At 39.7% G+C, this 21,963-nt stretch overlaps 2 protein-coding genes across 2 annotated transcripts in view; one reads left to right on the top strand and one right to left on the bottom strand.

Moving 5' to 3' along the window:
- sntb1 (syntrophin, basic 1) overlaps positions 1-14,004 on the bottom strand; it is a 41,079-nt gene extending 27,075 nt beyond the window's left edge. The window contains exons 1-2 of the mRNA XM_020608412.1: positions 13,237-14,004; positions 992-1,226 (exon numbers count right to left, since the gene is read on the bottom strand). Of these exons, the coding sequence (XP_020464068.1) occupies positions 992-1,226; positions 13,237-13,810 (809 nt within the window). The 5' untranslated portion in view covers positions 13,811-14,004. The remainder of the gene's footprint in view (positions 1-991; positions 1,227-13,236) is intronic.
- Positions 14,005-17,394: 3,390 nt separating this feature from the next.
- Positions 17,395-20,438, top strand: LOC109964853 (E3 ubiquitin-protein ligase TRIM39-like). Its single transcript, XM_020608411.1, has 2 exons — positions 17,395-17,484; positions 17,948-20,438. The coding sequence occupies exon 2, from the start codon at positions 17,950-17,952 to the stop codon at positions 19,744-19,746; it is 1,797 nt and encodes a 598-aa protein (XP_020464067.1). The 5' UTR covers positions 17,395-17,484; positions 17,948-17,949; the 3' UTR covers positions 19,747-20,438.
- The last annotated feature ends 1,525 nt before the right edge of the window (positions 20,439-21,963 follow it).

The raw sequence follows: 21,963 nt of genomic DNA on the forward strand, positions 1-21,963 counted from the left end.
ATATATATATAAAATACCATGCTGGTGCTGTACACCATTTGGCACTAACCGGACTGTCTTAGCAGTTTTTCTGCAGATTCAGCATGTTGAATTGGTGGCGGACCCCGTTGGTGAGAGGGACCATTCTGATTGGGATTGGCTGTTCATCTTAGCAAATCAATGCATGACAAGAGGATAGTTTGGGAAAGCTCCTTCAGTCTATCACTGTAGTATCCACGAGTTCACCCATTTAGTGTAGTTTCTCTTTATTTTTCACCTCCATGACTTCCTTTTTTTCATCCACAACCAAAAGGCACAGAAAGGCTAAAGGCAGAGAGCGCCAGTGTCATTTGCAACTTCATATCAGACATATTCTCTATTAGAAGCATCTATAAACTGCAGCTGTGTTGAACAAGAGCTGCTTTGTTTATGGTCTGTATATCTGCAATCTAAGGTTTCCTCTTTCCTTTTCTGAATGCCCAATACAGATACTGCTAGGTAGGAGGAGTTATTTCTCTCCCACAGCTACAGAACATACATTGAGGTTGGTTGTTGGTTGTAGTGTAGTTGTTGTGCTGAAGTGCCACTTTTCTGACTCTAATGGAAAAGAGAAAGGTGACGTGAGGCAACACAACAGTTTGCTTTCATCGCTGCTATTTCTTTTATGTCGGTTTGTTGTGTCTCTGCCATAAGGAAACAATATACAGCAATATTTTGTACTTTTTTTTCCTGTTCTTCTCAAATGCCATAATAAAACTAGCACTTACAGAGTGATTTGCCAAGACACAGACACAGGTCCTAGTTCCCATGTAAAAATGATTACATGTGAACTGGCTGAGCTATGCAAGTGGTTTATCAATGAGCTAGTCGTCAGTCTATAAATGAAAGAGAGGAGCAGACAGATAAGGCAGTAGCATCTCCAGAGACCTGCCCTCTGCTCAAGAATGAGGATACAGGTATAGTGTGTGTGTGTGTGTGTGTGTGTGTGTGTGTGTGTGTGTGTGTGTCTCACCTGTTCTCAGGGTCTGGTGTAGTCATGGCTCGGGTTACATAACACATCTTGAGTGGAATGCACCTCCTGTCACCCTGTAGAGACAGATATGGCTGGAGAGGAGGGCTCGGAGGGTCAGGTGAGGAGGAAGTGAGGCTGTTGAGGCGGGGAGACTCAGGAGGGAGAGTTTCCCAGCTGATTTCTGAGACGGGGGAACCTTTTTTGACGTATGGTGTGGCCTCACGCATGTACTTCACTGGAGAGAGGAGTAGGATAAAGATTTTCAGTGTACAGTCAAGCATAGTGCAGAATGAATAAAGACATATTTTGAAATTTAATTATTCTGGAGACACTTTTGGTGAGAGTGAGGAGTTATTCTGAACACATTAATTGCTAAAATATGAAGAAATATAGCAATTGTTTTAGGAATAGAGAATCTTTGCTATAAACTTTGTTTTATAAAGTGCTTGATGAATAAAATGAAATTTTGGCAGAAAAAAACTTAAGAGAATGTAAGATTACATCAAGGTCTACTGAAGATGGCCTCTCACTGGCCCTGGATTTGATTTAACATAATTCAACACAGAAGCCAATTATAATCTGAGTAGAATCCATGTTTGACCTTCTATCCATCTTGTAATATAAAACCTACATGCCTTTCAGCAGTACAACTAAACTGTAACTTGATCTGAAATAGTTGTAGTTAAAGTCTGTGGTTACAGGTCAGAGAGAAGTGTGGTTAACTGTGTAATTATGGTGCCACTGAGGCATTTCCTGAGTACTACAGACTGGCACAGGGCAGCAGATTGATAGAAAACCAATTATCAGCAATATCTCTGTGCATTAAAGTTGCTCGATCTCTGGTGCAAAAGCCTTGAAGACTGTGTGGGTAGTCAATGGAAAGTTGCCAGTCATTTACTTTTTTTATTAACAAAACTTATGACTGTGAACCTATTAAATAACTGTATCATCTCGTTCATGAAAAGGTGAATGGAGTTTCCTTAAAGTAAGCCAATGTTACAAATTATATATTGTTTCCTGACAACTTCAATAACAGCTAATATCGAAATGCAGATTGCCAAACAGGTTTTTCTGCCGCTACAGGTAGCATCAGTAGAGTTATCGCACCAGTAGCAACACTGAACTTACCACCATAGCCCTTAATATTTCCTGATATGGCTGGCCTACCTGAGAAAACTTTTTAAGTAATAAAATAGAAAGTTATAATTGTAAAAGTCAAACTCTGAATCACTGGAGGCTCATTAGCTATTTTAAATTCTTAGTGTTTTTAGGCTTGAGAAGGCGAGAATAAGAGACAAGGCACACATTCCAGTGAAAGACAGAAACCAGAGGCAGAGATAAAGTGGGTGCTTAGCACTCCCTCAGTGTTCTGAGTACTTGCATGACCTGGATGTTTAATTGGCATATCCCACTAAGCGCCCCATGTAACTGCATATGGCTGGTAGCATTTGTAATCCTGCATGTGAACTATTCTTGGGACAAGCACTATAGACCCCAATGAGACTGTGTAACAAGCCTAACCACCAACCAGTAGAGTAAAGATGACAGGCTGACAACACAGAGGAGGAGACGGGGGTGATGTTAAAGTGTCCTCAATAGACTTACAGAGATGGCTGCACAGCAGAAGAACCCACACAGTCAGATCAGATTAAAGACCTGAAAACTGGTTGATCTATTTGTTAAATGCCTCATAACAAGGTACAATACAAATGAATTAAATGGGCTTAAAGTATCGAATTTGTTGCAGTCGGGTGATGACAGCCTTGTCCGGTTTTGTTTGTATTTATGAGGCGACAGTGCGGTGGGTAGAGCAGTCGTCTCCCAACCAGAAGGTTGAAGGTTTGAATCTCGGTGCCTGCAGTCCACATTGTTGAAGTGTCCTTGGGCAAGACACTGACCCCCCGTTGCCCCCGATGGTTAGAGCCATCGGTTGAGTTGGTAAAACAAGTGGTTGCCTTGGTTCTGTACCGGAAACAAATTCCTTGTGTGTGTGTAACATACTTGGCCAATAAAGGTGATTATCATTATCCTATGAGACTCAATTGCCATAGTGGTTTTATGGCCTTAAATCTGGACATTTGATGCACTTTTCTTTTTATACAATTGATTTCTGGTTGTACAAAAAAAGACATCACCTTGGGGTTTTTGATATTCATCTGATTTCCCTTTCATTTTAAAAGATTACTAACAAATTAAGCAATAATGAAAACTAATTAAGAAGAAAACGATGATGGGAATTTTACCTTAAATGAGATGGATTTTAAATAACACTGCAATTATGTGGCCAGACATATCTCACTCTCTATCCTCTCAAGCCTTAGCTTATACATTTATATTCCATTTATTTAACTGATTAAACTAAAAGAAAAAAAATAATACAGCTATTAATTGCATTCTGTTAACATTTATAAAGCTCAGTGACCAGTGTCACTGTGTCCAGAAATACAGCTGTAAGTGTTTCCATTAGAGAGGAAAATAAATGGGGTGGCATCCACACCCATGATCATTACACTGGAAATGTGTTAATGTGTGTGTGTTCCCCTGGGTCATGTTTCTATTCCACTGCAGCATCAACACGGCCAGCTGTGCACAATTACCTCAATAGCAAGATATGCTGTTGCTACTTGAGCCTTTAGTGAAAGCAGGCTACAAGCTGCTTGCTGTTACATAAGTCAAACCAAAGGATCAAAAACAATATCAGTATTCAAATCAGTAGCTTGCTGTTCCAGTAGTCAAGATGCAGATGTAGGTGTGGTATATCACCAAAGACCAGCTGTTCAACCACCCATTAAAAATTCCCATTCACTTCCCTTCGTGACCTTTTTAAATTGTACTTGACCCTATTCACTTACACATTGTACTAATGAGGCAATTCATTTCTTCAGAAGTGGTAGAGCTTTCTGTGTTGACAGTGGAGCCAAGAGTCCATGGATTCGATTGTGTCTACCACACACACACACACACACACTTGTTCAGTCACATTCTTCTTGCATTTGCTATGCAGCACCGATCTTCCTTCACATACACACACACACACACACACACACACACACACACACACAGAGCTCTATAACATCAGATGTAATTACTGTATCTGTCTCATTGTGTCTTTTTCACTTAATGATCCCTATCAATATTTAACAAGGTCTAAAGTCATTAGACTTTCTACCATATGCTCTGAGTGTGGACCTTTTTAGTGAATGTAAGCCTGTGGGAGACAGCAGAAGGTTTAACACTGGTATAATTTGAAAAGAAAACAGACAAGGGCAAGGAGGTAAAAAAGCTGCTCTCATTGCAGAATGAAGGCTTTTGCTCTTGAACGAGTATTTGAATACTACAGCAGCACAAAAGGCTTTTACAAATTCACTTTCAAGACATCCTTTTGTATGATTTGGACCAAACTGATTTCAGATATCATCTTAAATATGAAATGTGTGTATAGGTAGAAGCACACACTGACACTGAACTTTGAATTCCACGTCAAACAACTCTCTGCATTGTAAAGAAGAGGCATGAAATACATGTTTACATAAAGAACAGGTTGTTGAAAGTGTTTGAAAGACCATGACTATATGAAAATCAAAGTCTGAGTCATAGGAGCATGTGTGTATACTAGTATAAAAGTTAACTGAATTCTGAACACAGAGAGGGAAGGGAGATGAGAGCGCTCAGGACCTTATTTGCAAAAACTCAAATAATCAGAGGCAAATACAGCAGATGATCACACTAGTGCATTCAGAAGAACTTAAATGTGACATCTCCATTACTTTTAACAACAACCTGAAAATTAAATGACAAAAATCACACTAACATATTAAATTGCAGCTGGGAAACAACTCACATCCCACATATTCTTAGATTAACAACCATAACTAGGTACTGAAGAAGCATCAGGCTGTGGATTTCTCCCCATGCTAAAAAGTGTGCATGGTGCTATAGTAATAAAAAGACACTTTTGAAAGCATTTCCAAAACCAAAATCACAAGGGCAAAATGTAAAGAATTAATAAAGCATTGTATTTATCTGCTTAGCAAATTAGTGCATTCAACTTCCATTCAGCGTCCATGGTGACAAGATGAGTTTGATGTCAAGCATTCTCGTAACTATAGACTGTATATACAAGTAAAGGATGTGTCACCACTTCCTGCCACAATGCAAACGTAAAGCCAATATATCACAAATACGGGGGTGGCCATCTTGACTTTGTGAAGTATTTTGCGACCAAATTCTGCATGGTAGTGAACAGAGGTGAATCCATGGTATAAAGCAACCCAAAATACACCCCCCTTTTTAATAATCAAATAACTTATCGAAAACAAACATTAGAAAAATGACTGCCTGTACACAAATCAGTGTGACACTATCTACTGTACCTAAAATAACAGAACTCACCTTTGAGAAAAATGTATTTGATTTGTACTTCGAATTTTTTGTTCAGCTCATGTCCCATCTGCCAACATGAAGGGCTGGGTTTATGACTTATATAGCAAGCAGCCACCAAGGGGCGATCGACTCGTGTTGGCTTCATTTCTGGGGAACTGTCATATCGTCCATCTTTGTCAGTCTGTGCTCATAACCAAAACCTGCTGATCCATGTTAAAATGTCCACAAATCTATCAAGGTATTTCTTCCATGTTTGCTTATGAAGGACCTTTTGGAGTGGCAACACTTCCTATTGCCAAAAAAGTTTCCATAAAGTAACTTGGTCTTGTCAAAAAAAGTGGAAAAGGTTATTGATAAAAAACATTTTCTTCACTATCATCAGCCATTAAACCAGAGATCTGTGTGTTTGCAGATTTATATTTTTCAGTATTTCCATAAATGGTAAAATAAAACTCCATAGTTACTCAAAACCACAACCACAGAAAGTGAGAGCAGATGGCAGATTTTACAGTATGCTGTTGATTCATCTACAGTGTCACACATTCACCAGAGGTCAGTGACGCAGTCTAACAGTCTAACAGACTTTTTAATTTGGGTTATTTGAGGTCACCCTGTTAAATATTTTTGTATAACTTTTGTATTTATATATTTAAATGTTAGATAGAAATGATTCTCCACTGTAGAAGAGCTCAGTTTTATAATGAGGGTCACAAGAAAACTAGAACAAAACAAACACAATGTACAAAAACATAATGATTACACCTGGCAGGGGGAAGGAGTTGTTGTCTTCTTCAGAAAGGCCAACAGGAGAAACAGATGAGCTTTAGTTCCATATCTCCATCTGCTTTTGTTTTGGCTGTATTGCTGAGCAGAAAAATGAATGATTCAGTCTATTATCTTCACCACAACAATCACTACTGCAACGCCACAGTTGTTGTTATTATCATCACTATCATCCGCTCTGAGACACACTACACAAACAGTAGTGGAGGAGATGATAGTTTTTCTAATGACATAAACAGCTGGTAGACGCTTTGACACTCTCTCTCTCTCTATTTCCTGCTCTCTCTCATACACACTCAAACACACCCAGACTGTACCATCAGTGTAGACTATGCTGCTGACTAAACTTGATGACACACATCAATACACACAAGTAGGCACATGCTCACAGAAACACATTCACACCGCTGACAGCAGCACATATACACATGATTTCACAGACACATCCAGATGTCAGGTGATGACAGGTGAGACTTGTTAAGGGTTCATCAGGAGAGCTAACAGGATACTGACTCATTTCCTGCCTGCTGAATTGTGGCAGATGTTCTTATTGTATTCTGACTTTTGAGTCATTTCTTCTCCTTCCATACTTAGGTTATTTGGACTCTTGTCAACAGGATGTGTCCTATCATACCTATCATGTGCCTTGAGTTGTATTATGAGCAATAGTCCTACTTTGCATTTGAAGAGTTCGGAGGTTTGTGTCTTTTTATGTAGACTTTTCAAAACCGAAGACACAACAGCAAAAAACCTTAACTTTTGAAGATGCTGACTTTTTGCCTGACACGTAGCTAAACCTTACATGAATTAAAAGCTTTTTGACAAGGTTCTTGTCTTAGAATGAGTCAGTTGGAAACAGGAAGTCAACCAAGACTTGTAGCTAACATTAGCTTAATTAGCTAGCTAGATACAGCTGATGAAATCTACTAGCAACAGTTGTCATTTCAGCCAATAAAACTGATGGTTGCCACCTAGAAATGAAAAGGCAGCTTTTGTCTACTGCGTCCATTGTTTGAAAAATCAGAAAAAAATTTGCGTGATAAGTTTTCCACCATTATCATTGTTAACTGTGTATGTACCATGTGAGAACAAAAAGCTTGACAGGTGTACCAATAACAAAGGAATGCAGAGCTTAGTAAAATGCCAATTCAATTAGCTCTAGGGTTGAGTTTAACTTCTATCAGTACATAGAATCTAATTTAAAAAAACAACAACCTATATTCTAAAACACTATATACTATAAATGCAAAAATAAAAATACCTACACGTTTTAATACATACACAGTCCTACAAAACGATACTTAGCAGGCAATTGGCCTAGTCTGGTATTTTTATTAAAAAGGAAAGAGTTATATACTGCTACTTTTTTAAACATCTTAAATAACAAAATTGCAAATATTCAAGAATTATATAACATGTATTATAACACCACTGGTTTTACTGTAGGAGGAAAACAAAACAGAACAAAGGGGGACAGATAAACAATAACAACTGTGAGCATTAAGAGCAGTTATCCTTGTGAGACTGCTTCTTTTACCCAAGGCTGAGACCTGTAAAGTTTGCACATTGTTGTTGACCACTGGCAGGAAAGGGGTCACGTCTCCTGATAGATTCTCTGGGGGCTTGATATAAGGAGAGGAGGCAGGATAAGAAAGGACCCGAACACTAGAATCCATCAGCAGTATGCAAGGGTTGAGTGCACTTGAAATGAATGAAGCGAGGTTTTAAACTCCAGTAAATTATATGATATGGTCTAACAGACACAGGCATTCAGCATGACAAAGGCAAAAAGTGTCCCTAGGAGGCACGAGAGCTGAAGAAAAGGCTAATTCAAATGAGGTGAAATTGATTAACACATGAAACACATACTGATGTCATTCAGTGTGTGTGATGTCCATAGTGAATCAACCAATAACACTTAGAAATCATAGAAAACAATATGCTTCAGAATATGCCTGAGAATCATCACCATTTTATGTTTTCTTCAGTGATAGATGTCTGCACAGTCATGAGTAGGCAGCAAACCGGAACTGCTAATAGCTAATTTGTCATACTTTAATTGACACCCTTTACAAAGACGTAAACAAATATAAGCTAAAAAGGCCATCTGAAATTATAGGCTTTTATAGACACTTGATCTCCTCCTGGCTTAAATTTTTCCCCTAGTGATATTTGATTTTTGCATCCATCAGATTAACAAAAACATTTAGGCATAATCCTTTTTGCAACAACAACAACAACAACAAAAACAAAAATGATTTAACACAGAGCTGTTAAACAAACTATAAGGACAAAACACTCCGAGATTTACTTTAAAATACAATCCTGTTGGTCCAAATGGGATTTAAATGAGCCTACAGGAGGATCAGGGAGTTCTTTGAAAACAGTAGGTAATTTTGCTTGTAAATATTACTCCAGACAGGTAATATTAAAATCACACCACCTAGTCTAGAGAAATAAATTCCATCCAGGTGGGGATACAGCCTCATTCTGGTTTCATCAAACTGCCTTTCAAACTTTATCCAAGAACTCTGTGTCTTCTTCTTGTCCTTCTCTCAACAAAATGAATCATACAAATGGGACAGTCCCTCCTTAGAGGCATCCATGGTGTTGCTCTTACAGTACTGTTACAAATGATGAAGTAGTTGTGCAAAGAACAAAAAAAGAAAGCTGGAGAAGTTCAAACCTGCCTCCTTTCTCACCTTCACAGAAGCAACCTGGCCATTAGACCTTTTTCACTGAGGGGGAAAAACACAGGTGGAATTTGTGGAAATAGAAGATAGAAATAGATAGAAATACTTTATTAATCCCAATCTGGGAAATTGCATCATAAATTCCCAATCTGGGAAATAAAAATAAAGGACCAATGGCCGAATTCCATTTAGCTGCTTCAGTGTCAAAGTCCGGGTATTGTTCATGGTGGCTCACTGTCACACTGACATGGCTTTACTAGGACAAGACGGAAATGTTGTTAGTGTTATTAGTAACATCAGTGCCGTCCAGACGGACCTTGTTAGCTCATCTAACAATCTCTAGTGTCAATGTCAAGTTGCAGTGCACTGTGCAAGTTGTACTGTATACAGCTTAAACTACAAACTTATAACTACAGTATTTTATTCATCCATATATAACTGAAGGCATTATTTGTGCATAACTGGCCCTTAACTAGACAAATATAATGGCCCGGGCTGTGGTTGCTAGGAGCTTTGTGACACAGCTGCAGAGACTTGATTGATCTCATGGGAAAATACATTTTTGGCTTGTCGGTCTACACACTAAGCCAGCAGAGTCTTGTCTGGCCCAGGGGACAATTTAACAGAGAGGATGCTCAGTGACATGGGGCCTTGAACCCTGGTTCTCTGCTTGAGGAGCAGTTTTAAAACCCCAGGGTCTGTCAGCCTCCCTCCTACAGCCTGCATCAGGTGGGAGAAAGCAGCCACTGCATGTTTCAGCAGAATCTGTCCTCCATCTTCCTAGTCAGTGTCCCAGATGTCTGTGCTACAGTAAACTACACAGATTACAAACATGTGTGTAAAAGCTTTTTTGCAGCCGCACTCACTCAGAATGCTCAAAATAGTGTGCACTGCTCACACACATACACAAAGATGCACACTCCTCTCCCATGAAGGATGTACTATCTCTCCTAACACTTGAATCATTTGTTTCCTCTTGCTCTTTCCCCATACTACATAGTCTGCTTCTCTTAAATGTTAGAAGGGGGTATATACACAGCAATATAAAATGTAATATCACTAATCTTTAGGCTTTACGCACTGCTTCCTATATCCTACTTGAAATGAAACTTTATATGCTTGGCTAAATGTTATGCACCTTTCAAGATCCAAGAAACCCATGGAAAACATACTTTGTCACTTTGTACCCTTCTGCTGTGTTTCACTGATTTCCCAATGCAAGAGATCTCAGTATGAGTGCAGCTGTAGTGAAGCTCCGTCTCTCTGTTATCCTTAAGTTAACCCTCACTGTGTCATCTTTATACCAGCTTCCCTCATTAGCTCCCTCTCTTTCAGTGTCCTACTGTATCTCTCACCCTCTCAACACTTTCCCCATTAAATTCACATTTCAGCTCTCCCCCTTCTATTTCTTCATTTCTTCCCCTTCCCCTGCCTTCACTGTACCCTCTCTGCTTATTTCTTATCTCAGTAAGTTTTCAGATGGGACCTACTTTTCCCTCTGCAGCATAACCCCTGGGGAGGATCATCACCCTGTTTGCATGTGTGTCTGTATATATGTGTGAGCGAGTGTGTGTAAGAAAGAGAGAGAGAGAGAGAGAGAGAGAGAGAGAGAAAGAGAGAGAGAGAGAGAGAGAGAGAGAAATACTTTGTTCTTACTATCTCCAAGAGTCCTCAGAGGAACAGAAATAAAAAGTGGCCATATGTGTGCAACATTTTCCAGTGTGTGAATGTGTGTCTTTGTACCTACATGCAGTATGTGTGTATTACAGGAGAAAAATGACGTTCGTCCTTCAGAATGGAATCTTCCTGTCATCAGTCTAATTTTCCTCTGCACTTTTGGCTAAAAGCAACTACAAAAGAGAGCAGCTTAAAGAAATATACGGTTGGATTTGTTTGAATGGCCTTGCTTAAAAAAGAGTGTGAGGGGAAGCGAGACTAGATGACTCTGATCTTGCATGGTTCTCCCATGGTACCTCTGGTTGCATAATATATGTTTCCTTATAAATCTGAACTATTGTATTGTGCAAAATGTAGCCAGGCAGCTTCCTGTTTCATAAAACAAGGGTGACCTGATGGTAAAGTTGCACAGTATACACTTTTTCAATACAGTGCCTTTTCCTCTTCTGCTGAATTTTAAATACTTTTTCAAAGAAATGCCAGAAAAGAGTTTCACTGTTTTTGTTTGCAAAGAGAGATATTATGTGGCAACAATCAACTGTGACTTTGTAAATGATTAAGAAAAACTTCTTGAAAGGAGATATGAATAGCTGAGTTTGGTGTGAAAAAAATCAATTTCTTTAGCAGCTCTTGTCATTACCTCCTTTCTCTAGTGGAAAATAAATCATATCCTACAGCAGGTTTCAGTGCTTAGAGCCCTGCTGATTATTCTGTTCCTCTAATCAGGGAGTGATTTATACCTGGTATGCTAAATGAATGCAATCAACTGGTAGGTAGAACAAAGCGCTTGTTCCACTTTATGTCCTGAGGACCACAGCTGAGATCCACTGAGCTACTGGAGGATATGCATAAAACATCCCAACACCCATCCAGGAAATAGGCTGAGATGAAAAACTCTCAGCTTTACATGATACAACCCCAAATCAGAAAAAGTTGGGACATTATGTAAAATCATAACTAGAACTGAAAATAGTGGTATGTAAATCATCGGTGGCCTGTATTACACTGAAGACAATACAGCAGCACATTATTTGATGTGATACCTCATCAGTTTTATTCTTTGTTCAAAATCAACACTAATTTCAATTCTGATGCTGCAACATATTCCAGAAAAGGTTGGGATGGCTGCAATACAGGGCCAGTAAAGAGGTAAAACAATGAAATGATGAGTCCATTTGAAACAGGTGATGTGATCATGATTTGGTACAACAGTGGCATCGAGGAAAGGACGAGCCCTTCAAGAGCAAAGACTGGCAGAGGACCACCAGTTTGCCAACACATGCATGAAAAAAATTATTGAACTGTTTAAAAACCATGTTCCTCAAAGAAAACTAGAAAAGGATTTGGACATGTCACCCTCTACAGTGCAGAGCATAATTAAAAGATTCAAGGAATCTCAAGGGATTTCAGTGCTTAAAGGGATGACCGTGCTCTCCGATCCCTCATCCATAAACTTATGGATGTAACTTATAAAGTTACATCCATAAACTTTAACCTTTACTGTGCCAAAAGGAAGCCCCGTGTCAACAGTGTCTAGAAGCTGCAGTTGACTGTTCTGGGCTCAGAGGCCTCTGGGATGGACCATCACACAGTGGAAACGTGTACTGTGGTCAGACAAATCAGTGTTTCAGGTCTTTTTGGAAGGAACAGACACTGTGTGCTCCAGACCAAAGATACTTAGGACCATCCAGACTGTTACCAGCAACAAGTCCAAAAACCAGGCTCTGTCATGGTCTGGGGTTGTGTCAATGCCCTTGGCAAAGGTAACTTACACTTCTGTGATGGCGCCATTGATGCTGAACAACACGTAGAGACTTTGGAGCAACATGTGTTGCCTTCAAGACGACATCTTTTCCAGGGACGCCCATGCATATTTCAACAAGACAATGCAAAAGCTCACACTGCACATTATCAAGGCCTGGCTATGAAGGAAAAGGGGGCGAGTGCTGGACTGGCCTTCCTGCAGACCTGACCCGTCCCCAACAGAGAATGTGTGGCAAAACTTAAATTGCATCAACAAAGACCGTTGTGCACCTTAAGACTTGTTTACAGGAGGAATGGGACAAAATTACACCTGACACACTTAATAACTTGGTGTCCTGAGTCCCTAAACATCTTTTAAGTGTTGTGAAAAGGAACAACATCATCACACTGTGGTAAATGCTTTACTGTCCCAACTTTTTTGTGGGGGGTTGAGGTGAGTGTTTATTTTGAACAAAGGATCAAATGTATGAGGTATCGCATCGAATAATGTGCTGCTGTATTGTTTTCAATGTAATACAGGACACAGATGATTTACAAATCACTAGTTTTTGTTTTAATTTAGATTTTTACAAACCGTCCCAACCTTTTCTGCTTTGGGGTTATACATGTTTTCTTTCCTGAGGGACTAGGTTCCTATGAGGTTACATAAATGAGGCTGAAAGTCACCAACACTTCAAAAATGTTATTTAGTCACAGAATGACCTTGGCTCAACTGAGATCATCATCTATCACTTAACTCTTATCTCCCCATGCATGCATTAGGCTACATTAGACGAAAGTCTATATGTCTAAATACTGACACTCACGTGGGCTTTAAAAAATAAAGCCTTAAATCTTCTAGGAGTTCGGTAGATGAATGGGGACATGCATGTGGGATGAAAAAAAGTTTGGGATACACTCTCCTGTGTTTCTGCCATCCTCTCACACACTGTGCAGCTTGCCTACCTTCCAAAGTCACCTCTTTACCAGCCCGTTTCAGCGCCTGCACAGCCTCGTCGTGGGTCGCGTCCCGCAGGTTCATACCGTTCACGGACAGGATGGCGTCTCCGACATACAGAGCCTGGGTCTGGTCCGCTGCGAGTCCTTTGAATATCTTACTGATGAGGATAGGCATTTTATTCTCCTTGCCACCTTTGATACTGATCCCAAGCCCCCCGATCTCCTGCTTGGTCACCTTGACGCACCGCTTTCTGTTGGCGATCGCCTCGGGCACTCTCTCCGGGGGGTCCGTGAACGCTGTGCGCACAGTCTGGGGTCCGTTGCTGGCGTTGGTGTTATTGTTGTCATGATAAGATCCGCTGGTAACGCTGTTAGAGTTGGCATTATCATTCACGTCGTCTTTAACGCTGCTCTCCTCGCAGATTAACGTGAGCGCTTCCTCGTTCAAGTTGACCAAAACTTTGTGCCACCTCTCCCGCACCAAAACCTCCATAAATCCACTTTTTTGCACTCCAGAGGCACCCGAAACCCCGGTCGCTATTACCACCGCCATCTTTTGAGCATTTCTTTCCAATGACATGTGATTTTATTCCCAGCGCGCCCTCACACATTAACTTCCACCCGGTTTCCCTCACGCTGGACTTTGACCCACGAAAGTTTTCTGCGGGCCTTGTCAGGCGTCCCGACCAACCAGCCCGAGCGCTGACAGCACAAGCTGTCCTTCGCTCTGCCTGCCCGAGACCCCATCTGCTGGGTGGAGTTTACTAGCCCCGCCGTCAGTCGATCCCGTCTCCAGATTCTGCATGCACAAAATGTGTTCATCATTTCCCCATTGCGTTTAACTGGTACAGAAATTAACAGGCTATAAGAAGTACAAACAACAGCAATGCATTACTTTATAAGTTTCACTTGCATCATATCGACAGCATTTACCACGATACTTCAACTGTGATGGTCAAATAGACAATATCAGTTATATTAGCCTTTAGATAAAATAAACGTCTGTTTCGTGAGCAAAGCCCTATTTTGTTTTGCGCCAGTTGCGCGCATGAAGATGTGACCGAAACTTGGATATTTTATTATGCATTAAAATACACTTTTAAACCGAATAAACGATTAAAAAATGTGACTAGAAGTGAAGTTTACAGCCTTAAATGTCCAGTGGGTCCCACTGTGCTATACTTGACCGCGTTCACGGTGAAGTGAGACCGGTTACGCGCGTGCTGGAATGCGCTTTTGTCAGTTTTGAAGGTTTCTTAGAGAGAGACCGATAGAGAAGGGATGTTTTGTTCGGAAGTTGTGAAATGGAAAGCACCCCCCACGCTCTCCATCCCTCTAATATTAACCCTGGAGACATCCTCACGCCCTGTCAGTCCGTCACGGCAGAAGCACTGGACTGTGAAGGTACAGCCAGTATTACCGCTGTAACGATGGACGGTTTCCCCGTGGTCCGACGTGCTGTGTTTCAGTTACCCGGGTTCACACCCCATGTGAGAGACAAAAAGGAGATAAGGACAGGACATAATGCCTATTGGGGGGAGGGGTCAGCAAAGGTTTAGTATTTTAGACGCAATGACAATTAGAACCATGTATATACTTTCTCTTTCAGCAGCTTTCACTCTGAGACACAATCCTGCACATACGACCAGGAGAACCATGCTTTTGAAATGTAGCTAGGACACCTACTGGTGACACTAAATAGGTGCTGCCTGTCTGAAGGTTCATCTTTGCTCTGGCATCATAGTAAATACACAATAAAGCCTCCTGATAAACAAAAATATACAAAAGGGATCATTTGTGCCAAGTTCAAAAAGAAATGAATAAACATACTTTTAAATCCATAACGTGTATCAACTTTTGCTATAATATTAATGGTGCTTTGTGATGTGTGGTTTTCTCTGAATGCTTCTTCTGTTTTGTAAATTAGCCTTTTAAATAAAAATATTGAAAAGCTGGTCTAAATTTGGACTTATATTAAATGATCTATGTGAATATTATGGAAACCAAGGGCATTATTTTATATTATAATTTATATATTAATGTATAATTAATATATAGTTAATTAAATTGTACAATAATGGGAGTATACAGTGGTTTTCTGTCTTGTGTAGGAGTTAAGCCTCCACATAGACCCGCCCTCTAAACTACATTGTTACTGAACTGCAATAAAGACAGGATTATCTTATTTAATTTGAGAAAGAGACTGCAACAGAAATACTAGGACTACTTCGGTTTAATGAGGCACAGGAGTTACATTTGATTTCTACTTTTATATGGAAATGAGCTATCAGATGAATTTTACATTCTTTGTTGTGTTAATGACCTTCAAAATAAACAAACAAACAAAGAAAAAATAGAGCACGCAATCTTATTAAAGGTGGTGGTATTTAAAGGTTGTTAATGAATCTTTTTTAATCCTCAGTCAGCCAACACACTGATTGATTACACACTTTTCTCCATTGTAACAGGGAGAAGCTGCAGAGAGGCACCACTACACACAGGCTTCTTAATTAAGAAAGGGGTGTGCCCTGCTAGGAGCTTGAATCCCTGCAAGAAGGGATTCAAGCTTCTTATCTGAATGGTTTTAGCATACTTAAAATATGGGTATGTTTAAATGATAAATGTTGTGACTCAGTTTCCCCTACCCATCATTTGTCCCTTTCTTTCTGCCACCACTTCTGTCCACCGTCAGTCATCCTCCTTAATGTTGGTTTTGCAAGTTTTTATTTCTTTTTACTCCAGCCATTATTTCTTCTATTGTCTTGATCTTTTCATTCACCTTGCAAATGAAATACATTTTCCACATATTACTTTCACTGGCATGAGCACTGTGTAAGAAAATACTAGGCATGTTTGTTCAGACTGAGAAGGTGCCTATTTTCAGAGATGAGGCTAAAGAAATGTTTCCCCCCTGCTTTCTGCACCATCATATTATTTATTGTGACCTGTGGAGGTGCATGGATAAGATTCTGCAGCAGATGTTGTTGGTACAAACATCAAACAATACATTTTTTCCCCGTTCCTGTCTGTGATTTAATTTCTTTGTGAAAATACATTTTTTTTCCCGTTCCTGTCTGTGATTTAATTTCTTCGGTCCTTCCTCTTTCTATTTTCCTTCTATCCATTGGATTTCCTTCCCTCTCCCCCTTTACCTCATCTCTCCATATTTTCTTTGCTAGTTTCTCACCTACATTTTGAACTAATCCTCATCCATCCATCATATAAGTCCCATTAAAACATAACTTCAGAATCTGACCAAGTAAGTAACAACTTAATAAACAAAAAATCCTTTGTTGTGAACATTATTTTGACCGCAATTTTAAATAACTATAGCCTATTGCAAATATATAACCTCGGTTATGTTCAATTCTGCACAGTTCAGAGCCAAGCAAATAAAGGCAAATTATTATTTACTGAATTGATGGTTCAAAGCACCAGGGTTGAAACTAAGAGAAAAAATAAAGAAAGAAAAGCAGGCAAAAAGTGCACAGTAGACATGCAGGCCAGTTATATTTACTGGTGAATGAATTGGGGTATTGTGAGCTGCTGCCCCAGTGGGTGTGGAGGTGAGGTGGTGTTGGATGGTAGGAAATTCAGGGGACAACTACAGGACAGAGAGGGAATAGCAGGCTCCAGAATAACGGAAACAACAGGCAGAGTTAGTGATGCAGACGGACAACAAGGGAAAATACACACAAACATTAACCAAGCACAAGTTACTCTAAATAGTGTACTGGTGGTGAAATAGTATTTGAAATTGAAATGAACATTATTTCCACCATGTGGATTTATATCTGTTTGGCAGCACTACAGTAAGAAGTGGTTGAAATGCTTCCTATGACAAATTAGGCAATGAAAGTAAAAAGAAGAAGTGAAATTTGTTGTTATCCACTTTAACTGGTTTAATATATGTCCTCTCAAGCTCAATAATTAAAATCAATTGAATGTGACACACAAAATCAATTAAAGTGACAACAGGAAAAAAAACAATTTACAAATTCTTTATTAGCTTTACTATTGTTCGTTTGTGCATTTCATTTAATGTCATTTCTTTTGACAAGGTTCAAGTATTAAGGGGTTAATTTTGTAACAGAACAACAGATGGGAGGAGTATTTGACAGAGGGGAGGCACACCATTGCATCATTTTCTGAGAAATGAAACCACATTGTGGCTATGGTGCAACTGATAAAAACATTCCGTTTGTGCATGCATATGCAAAGATTGACACCAAGCAGAGCAAAGCATCCAAGAAGGTAAAGTTTAAATTCTTAGTTAACGTCTTTATATTGTATATTTACAATATTCTGACTTTGCAGAATATTCATAGCAATGTATAATACGTAATGAAGGCAACACCTTTTTTTAAAATACAAATCCAGATGCAGGGACTGGTCGTGGCAAATTTTGTTTATTTGGTGAATTCCCGTAGCTTATAGGCTTTTCTAATAAACTTGAGTTTGCAGAGTCCTAACCGTCAACTTATGAACTTTTTGCCATCAGAAAGAATAAAATGTGGCTGATGTTGATTTGTTGTCACAGAATGAGGCTGGCTGAAACCAGAGTCAAAATAAAGGCTAACATCAATCTTTATATTCTTTGCATTGATGACATGAGATCACTGGTAATTTGAAGGGTGCATTGATCCAGACTGATGGCTCATTACACCCTCGATAATCACCGATGGTTCTTCCTTATAAAACCTGTCTTTTCCCATAGACATGGCCTCAGCCAGCAGTTTTCTCTCTGAAGATCAGTTTCTGTGCTCGGTCTGCCTGGATATTTTCACCGAGCCTGTTACTATTCCATGTGGACACAACTTCTGCAAAGTCTGCATCTCCAGGCACTGGCAAGGCAAGGGGCAGTGTCAGTGTCCGCTGTGCAACGAGAAGTTTAACAAAGGACTCAAACTTCGTGTCAACACCACCTTCAGGGAAGTTGTGGAGAATTTCAGAAAGAATCAAAACATCAAAACTAAACCTGATTTCCTCGTCAAACCAGGACAGGTGCCTTGTGACTGCTGCCTTGGCAACAAGTTCAGAGCCTCTAAAACCTGTTTGGTATGTTTGGCCTCTTATTGTGAAATACATCTGGAGCCCCATCAGCAGGTTGCTGCCTTAAAGAGACACAAACTGACTGATCCTGTACAGAATCTGGAGACCAAGATATGCAAGAAACACAACAGGATTTTGGAGCTCTTCTGCAGGAATGACCTGATTCATGTTTGTGGCTTGTGTACAGAACATAGCACTCACGATAGAGTCCCTTTAGAGGAAGAGTATAAAGAGAAGAAGGCTCAGGTGGAGCAGAAAAAGGTGGAAGTACAGGAGATGATACAAGAGCGGCAAAAGAAGGTTCAGGAGATAAACAAAGCAGTGCAGACCAAGAGGAAAGACAAAGATGAAGCAATAGCAAATACTTTTCAGGTGTTTCATACTTTGGTAGTCTCCATTGAAAAACAGCTGCCTAGGCTGGTGGGGGTAATAGAAGGGAACCAGACAAGAGTAGAAAGACAGGCTGAGATGCTTGTCATAGAGCTAGAAAAGGAAATAAGCGAGCTCCAGAGGAGTATCCCTAACCTGGAGCGCATCTCACACATCAAAGACCACCTCCAGCTCATCAGGAGCTTCCAGTCCCTCTCCTCCTCCTCTTCGTGCACCAAGAACTGGTCGAACATCAGTATCAATGGTCAGCACAATGTCGAGGATTTAAAGAGAGTTATGGGCCAGCTGGAGGAGACAGTCACCAAAGAAGTGGAGCGAGCTAATCAAGAATTCAGGGTGTGCTGTGATAAAATCCTTGCTGAAGAAACCGAAACAGTGAAAGCACACACATTCATAGATCTAGAGAGCCTGCCTGAAGGCATCAGGTTGGATGCAATCCGGCAGCAATATACTGTGGACATGACATTTGACCCATGCACTGCAAATGATCTGCTCCTGTTTTCAGAGGATTTCAAACAAGTGCAAACCTCTCACATTTGGTGGTTTGGAAATGAAAATCTGCACAAATTCAACCGGTATGCCTACGTCCTGGGGAAAAGGGGCTTTTCTAAAGGGAGATTCTACTATGAGGTTCAGGTTGCAAGGAAGACTGGCTGGGATTTAGGTGTAGTCAGAGAGTCAAAGAGAGTGAAAAAAACATTCACACCAAGTCCCAAGAATGGAGTCTGGATCATTAGGTTGAGAAGCAACACCAAATGTAAGGCCCTAACTAATGTCCCTGTCAACATCCCCCTGATGAAGAAACCTGAGAGAGTTGGGGTGTTTGTAGACTATGAGAAGGGCTTGGTGTCTTTCTATGATGTGGACACTGCAGCTCTGATCTACTCTTTCACTGACTGCACCTTCAATGAGAAAATCTACCCATTCTTTAGCCCTGGCCCTTCTGAGGACGGTATCAATAGCGCCCCTCTTGTTCTCTTGCCTGCCAAAACCTCAACTTTCTGGACACAATTTTCAGAGTTTTTCAGCCTGATTTTTACTGTCATTGCTCTGGTTTTGGTTTCATTTTATTGAAAATGACATCTTCATGGTCATCTTTTACAGAGACAGGGTTGAAAAATCTGAAAGGTTATTAATCTAGGAAAATCTGATCATGATAAGACCAGTCCTTGGATATTATGGAAAACTAAGCCATTCATACATTTTTACAGATATGTGAAACTCAGACAAAGCTTAAGATAAGTTTAACATGAATTTTTTTTATAATGTAATCACTATAAATTACTCTATATTGATTACTTTCTTTCTCGGTAAAAGCTTTTTGATGCTGGTGTTAGATGTTTGTCATATACCCATACACTAGCATGTACAGTACAGTATTAATGTAATCACATTTATCATCTGCATTTAACAAAAGCCTTTTAAAGGAATTAATGAATAAAAAAAATAAACAAATAAATAATGAATGATGGTATTGGTGGTCTAAAAGTGAGAGAAGCGAGACAGACAATTATTAACAACAGCTTGTAAAGTTTGCTACAGTGTTAGATATACAGTACTTGTAAAGACAGCAAAGGTTGAAATCAGCATCTCCTTCCAGTCACAAAGTCATCTGTCACCTGATTGTATAACAAAATGCATTTACATGTTGCACATTTTTTGTAAATTGCAAAAAAAAAAAAAACATCATTTTGCTTATTTTGTCTTTAGTTAACTTCTCAGTGTTTCATACACAAAATTAATTTACATAAAGTTTCTTTTTTAATGAAACATGGTGGTAGTGTCATTTCTGAAATGAATCAACTGCTCTAAACATTTTAGATTAGGGTCACCTGCTGAAAGCATGTTTACTTTCAGCAGACGAGGACAGAGGTTTATTTAAATAAACCACTAGAGGGTATGAGAGGCTGCATGAGACATAAATCATACTCATATAAGTCATACACATAACCCCATAATCTCACACGTCCACTACTATACTCTTCCACACACACTACTATACCCTCTTATATGTACAGTCATACTTTCCTTTATTTACATCCATACTCTCCTACACAATCTATTATTCTCTTTAACACACAATACTCTCTTACATGCACCATCATAGGCCCACCCTTTCAGCCCCATATATTCTCATACACACACACGCACACACACACTTGCATGCACATATATTATATTCTTGCATCACATGTAAGTGAGTTTAATAGTGTATGTGAAACAGAATAATAGCATATGTAAGAGATACTAATGGTCTGTGTGAATGAGAATAGTCAAATGTAAGAAACAGCATGATAGTGAATGTGAGACAGAACAGTTGTCTGTGAGAGAGAGATTGCTTGAAAAGGAAATATAACTGAATTCTCAGTTCCTGATAGGCTTATCTTCGTACACCAGGGATTTGGCCTGCTATTTGGATCATGAGGAGAACATGGTGGACAAACGATGGCTCAGTGAAGCCCTTCAAGTGCAGCATGGACATTGCGTAATGACTTTTTTGCATTGTGTTTACTTGGAGTAATTGGGTATCATACAAATTGTTGATATGCTTATATAAAGTTTTATTTCCTTTTTAAGCAAACTCTCTTCCCAAACTCCCTCACACAGGCAGATATTCTGTCTCACATTCACTATCATGCTGTTGCTTACACATGACTATTCTCATTCACACAGACCGTTAATATCTCTTACATATGCTATTATTCTGTATCACATGCACATCATGCAAACTCACTTACATATTCTATCATAATTTATTACATATACAATTATTCCCTCTTACATAAACTGTTATGCAAGAATATAATATATGTGGATGCAAGTGTGTGTGTATGAGAATATATGGCACTGTCTGTGAAAGGGTGGACCTATGATGGTGCATGTAAGAGAAGAGAGTATAAATATTTTTATCTGAGCTAGTCTTTATTTGTTTTGTCTTAATATACTGCACATACGTACATACAGTACACACGTACATACTGTACATACATAAACAAACAGGCTTAACAATATTTAGGGAACCTGCACAATACTCTCTCTCAGATACAGCAGCAGCCAGTAGTTCTGACAGGAAGGTGCCAAAGACAATATGGCCTAAAAACCTTAGTGGTTGCTCAACTGGTTGGATCTTTTCACTGTTCCCAACCTAGTGGCCAGTCAGGATGTCTGGCAGTAACAGTTGCTCCATCCGCCAACTAATCGTTCAGGCACTGAGCCCAGCAGGCAGTCTGTCATTCAGCTGGAAATCAAGTGGCCACTTACTGAGCCAGACTGTGAGATTAACAGTTGAGG

This window comes from Monopterus albus, unplaced genomic scaffold (assembly GCF_001952655.1).
Source record: "Monopterus albus unplaced genomic scaffold, M_albus_1.0 scaffold93.1, whole genome shotgun sequence".
Taxonomy (NCBI): Eukaryota; Metazoa; Chordata; class Actinopteri; order Synbranchiformes; family Synbranchidae; genus Monopterus; species Monopterus albus.

Excerpts from the sequence above, each read along its gene's own strand:
- LOC109964853 (XM_020608411.1), top strand. The coding sequence starts at position 17,950 with ATGGCCTCAGCCAGCAGTTTTCTCTCTGAAGATCAGTTTCTGTGCTCG.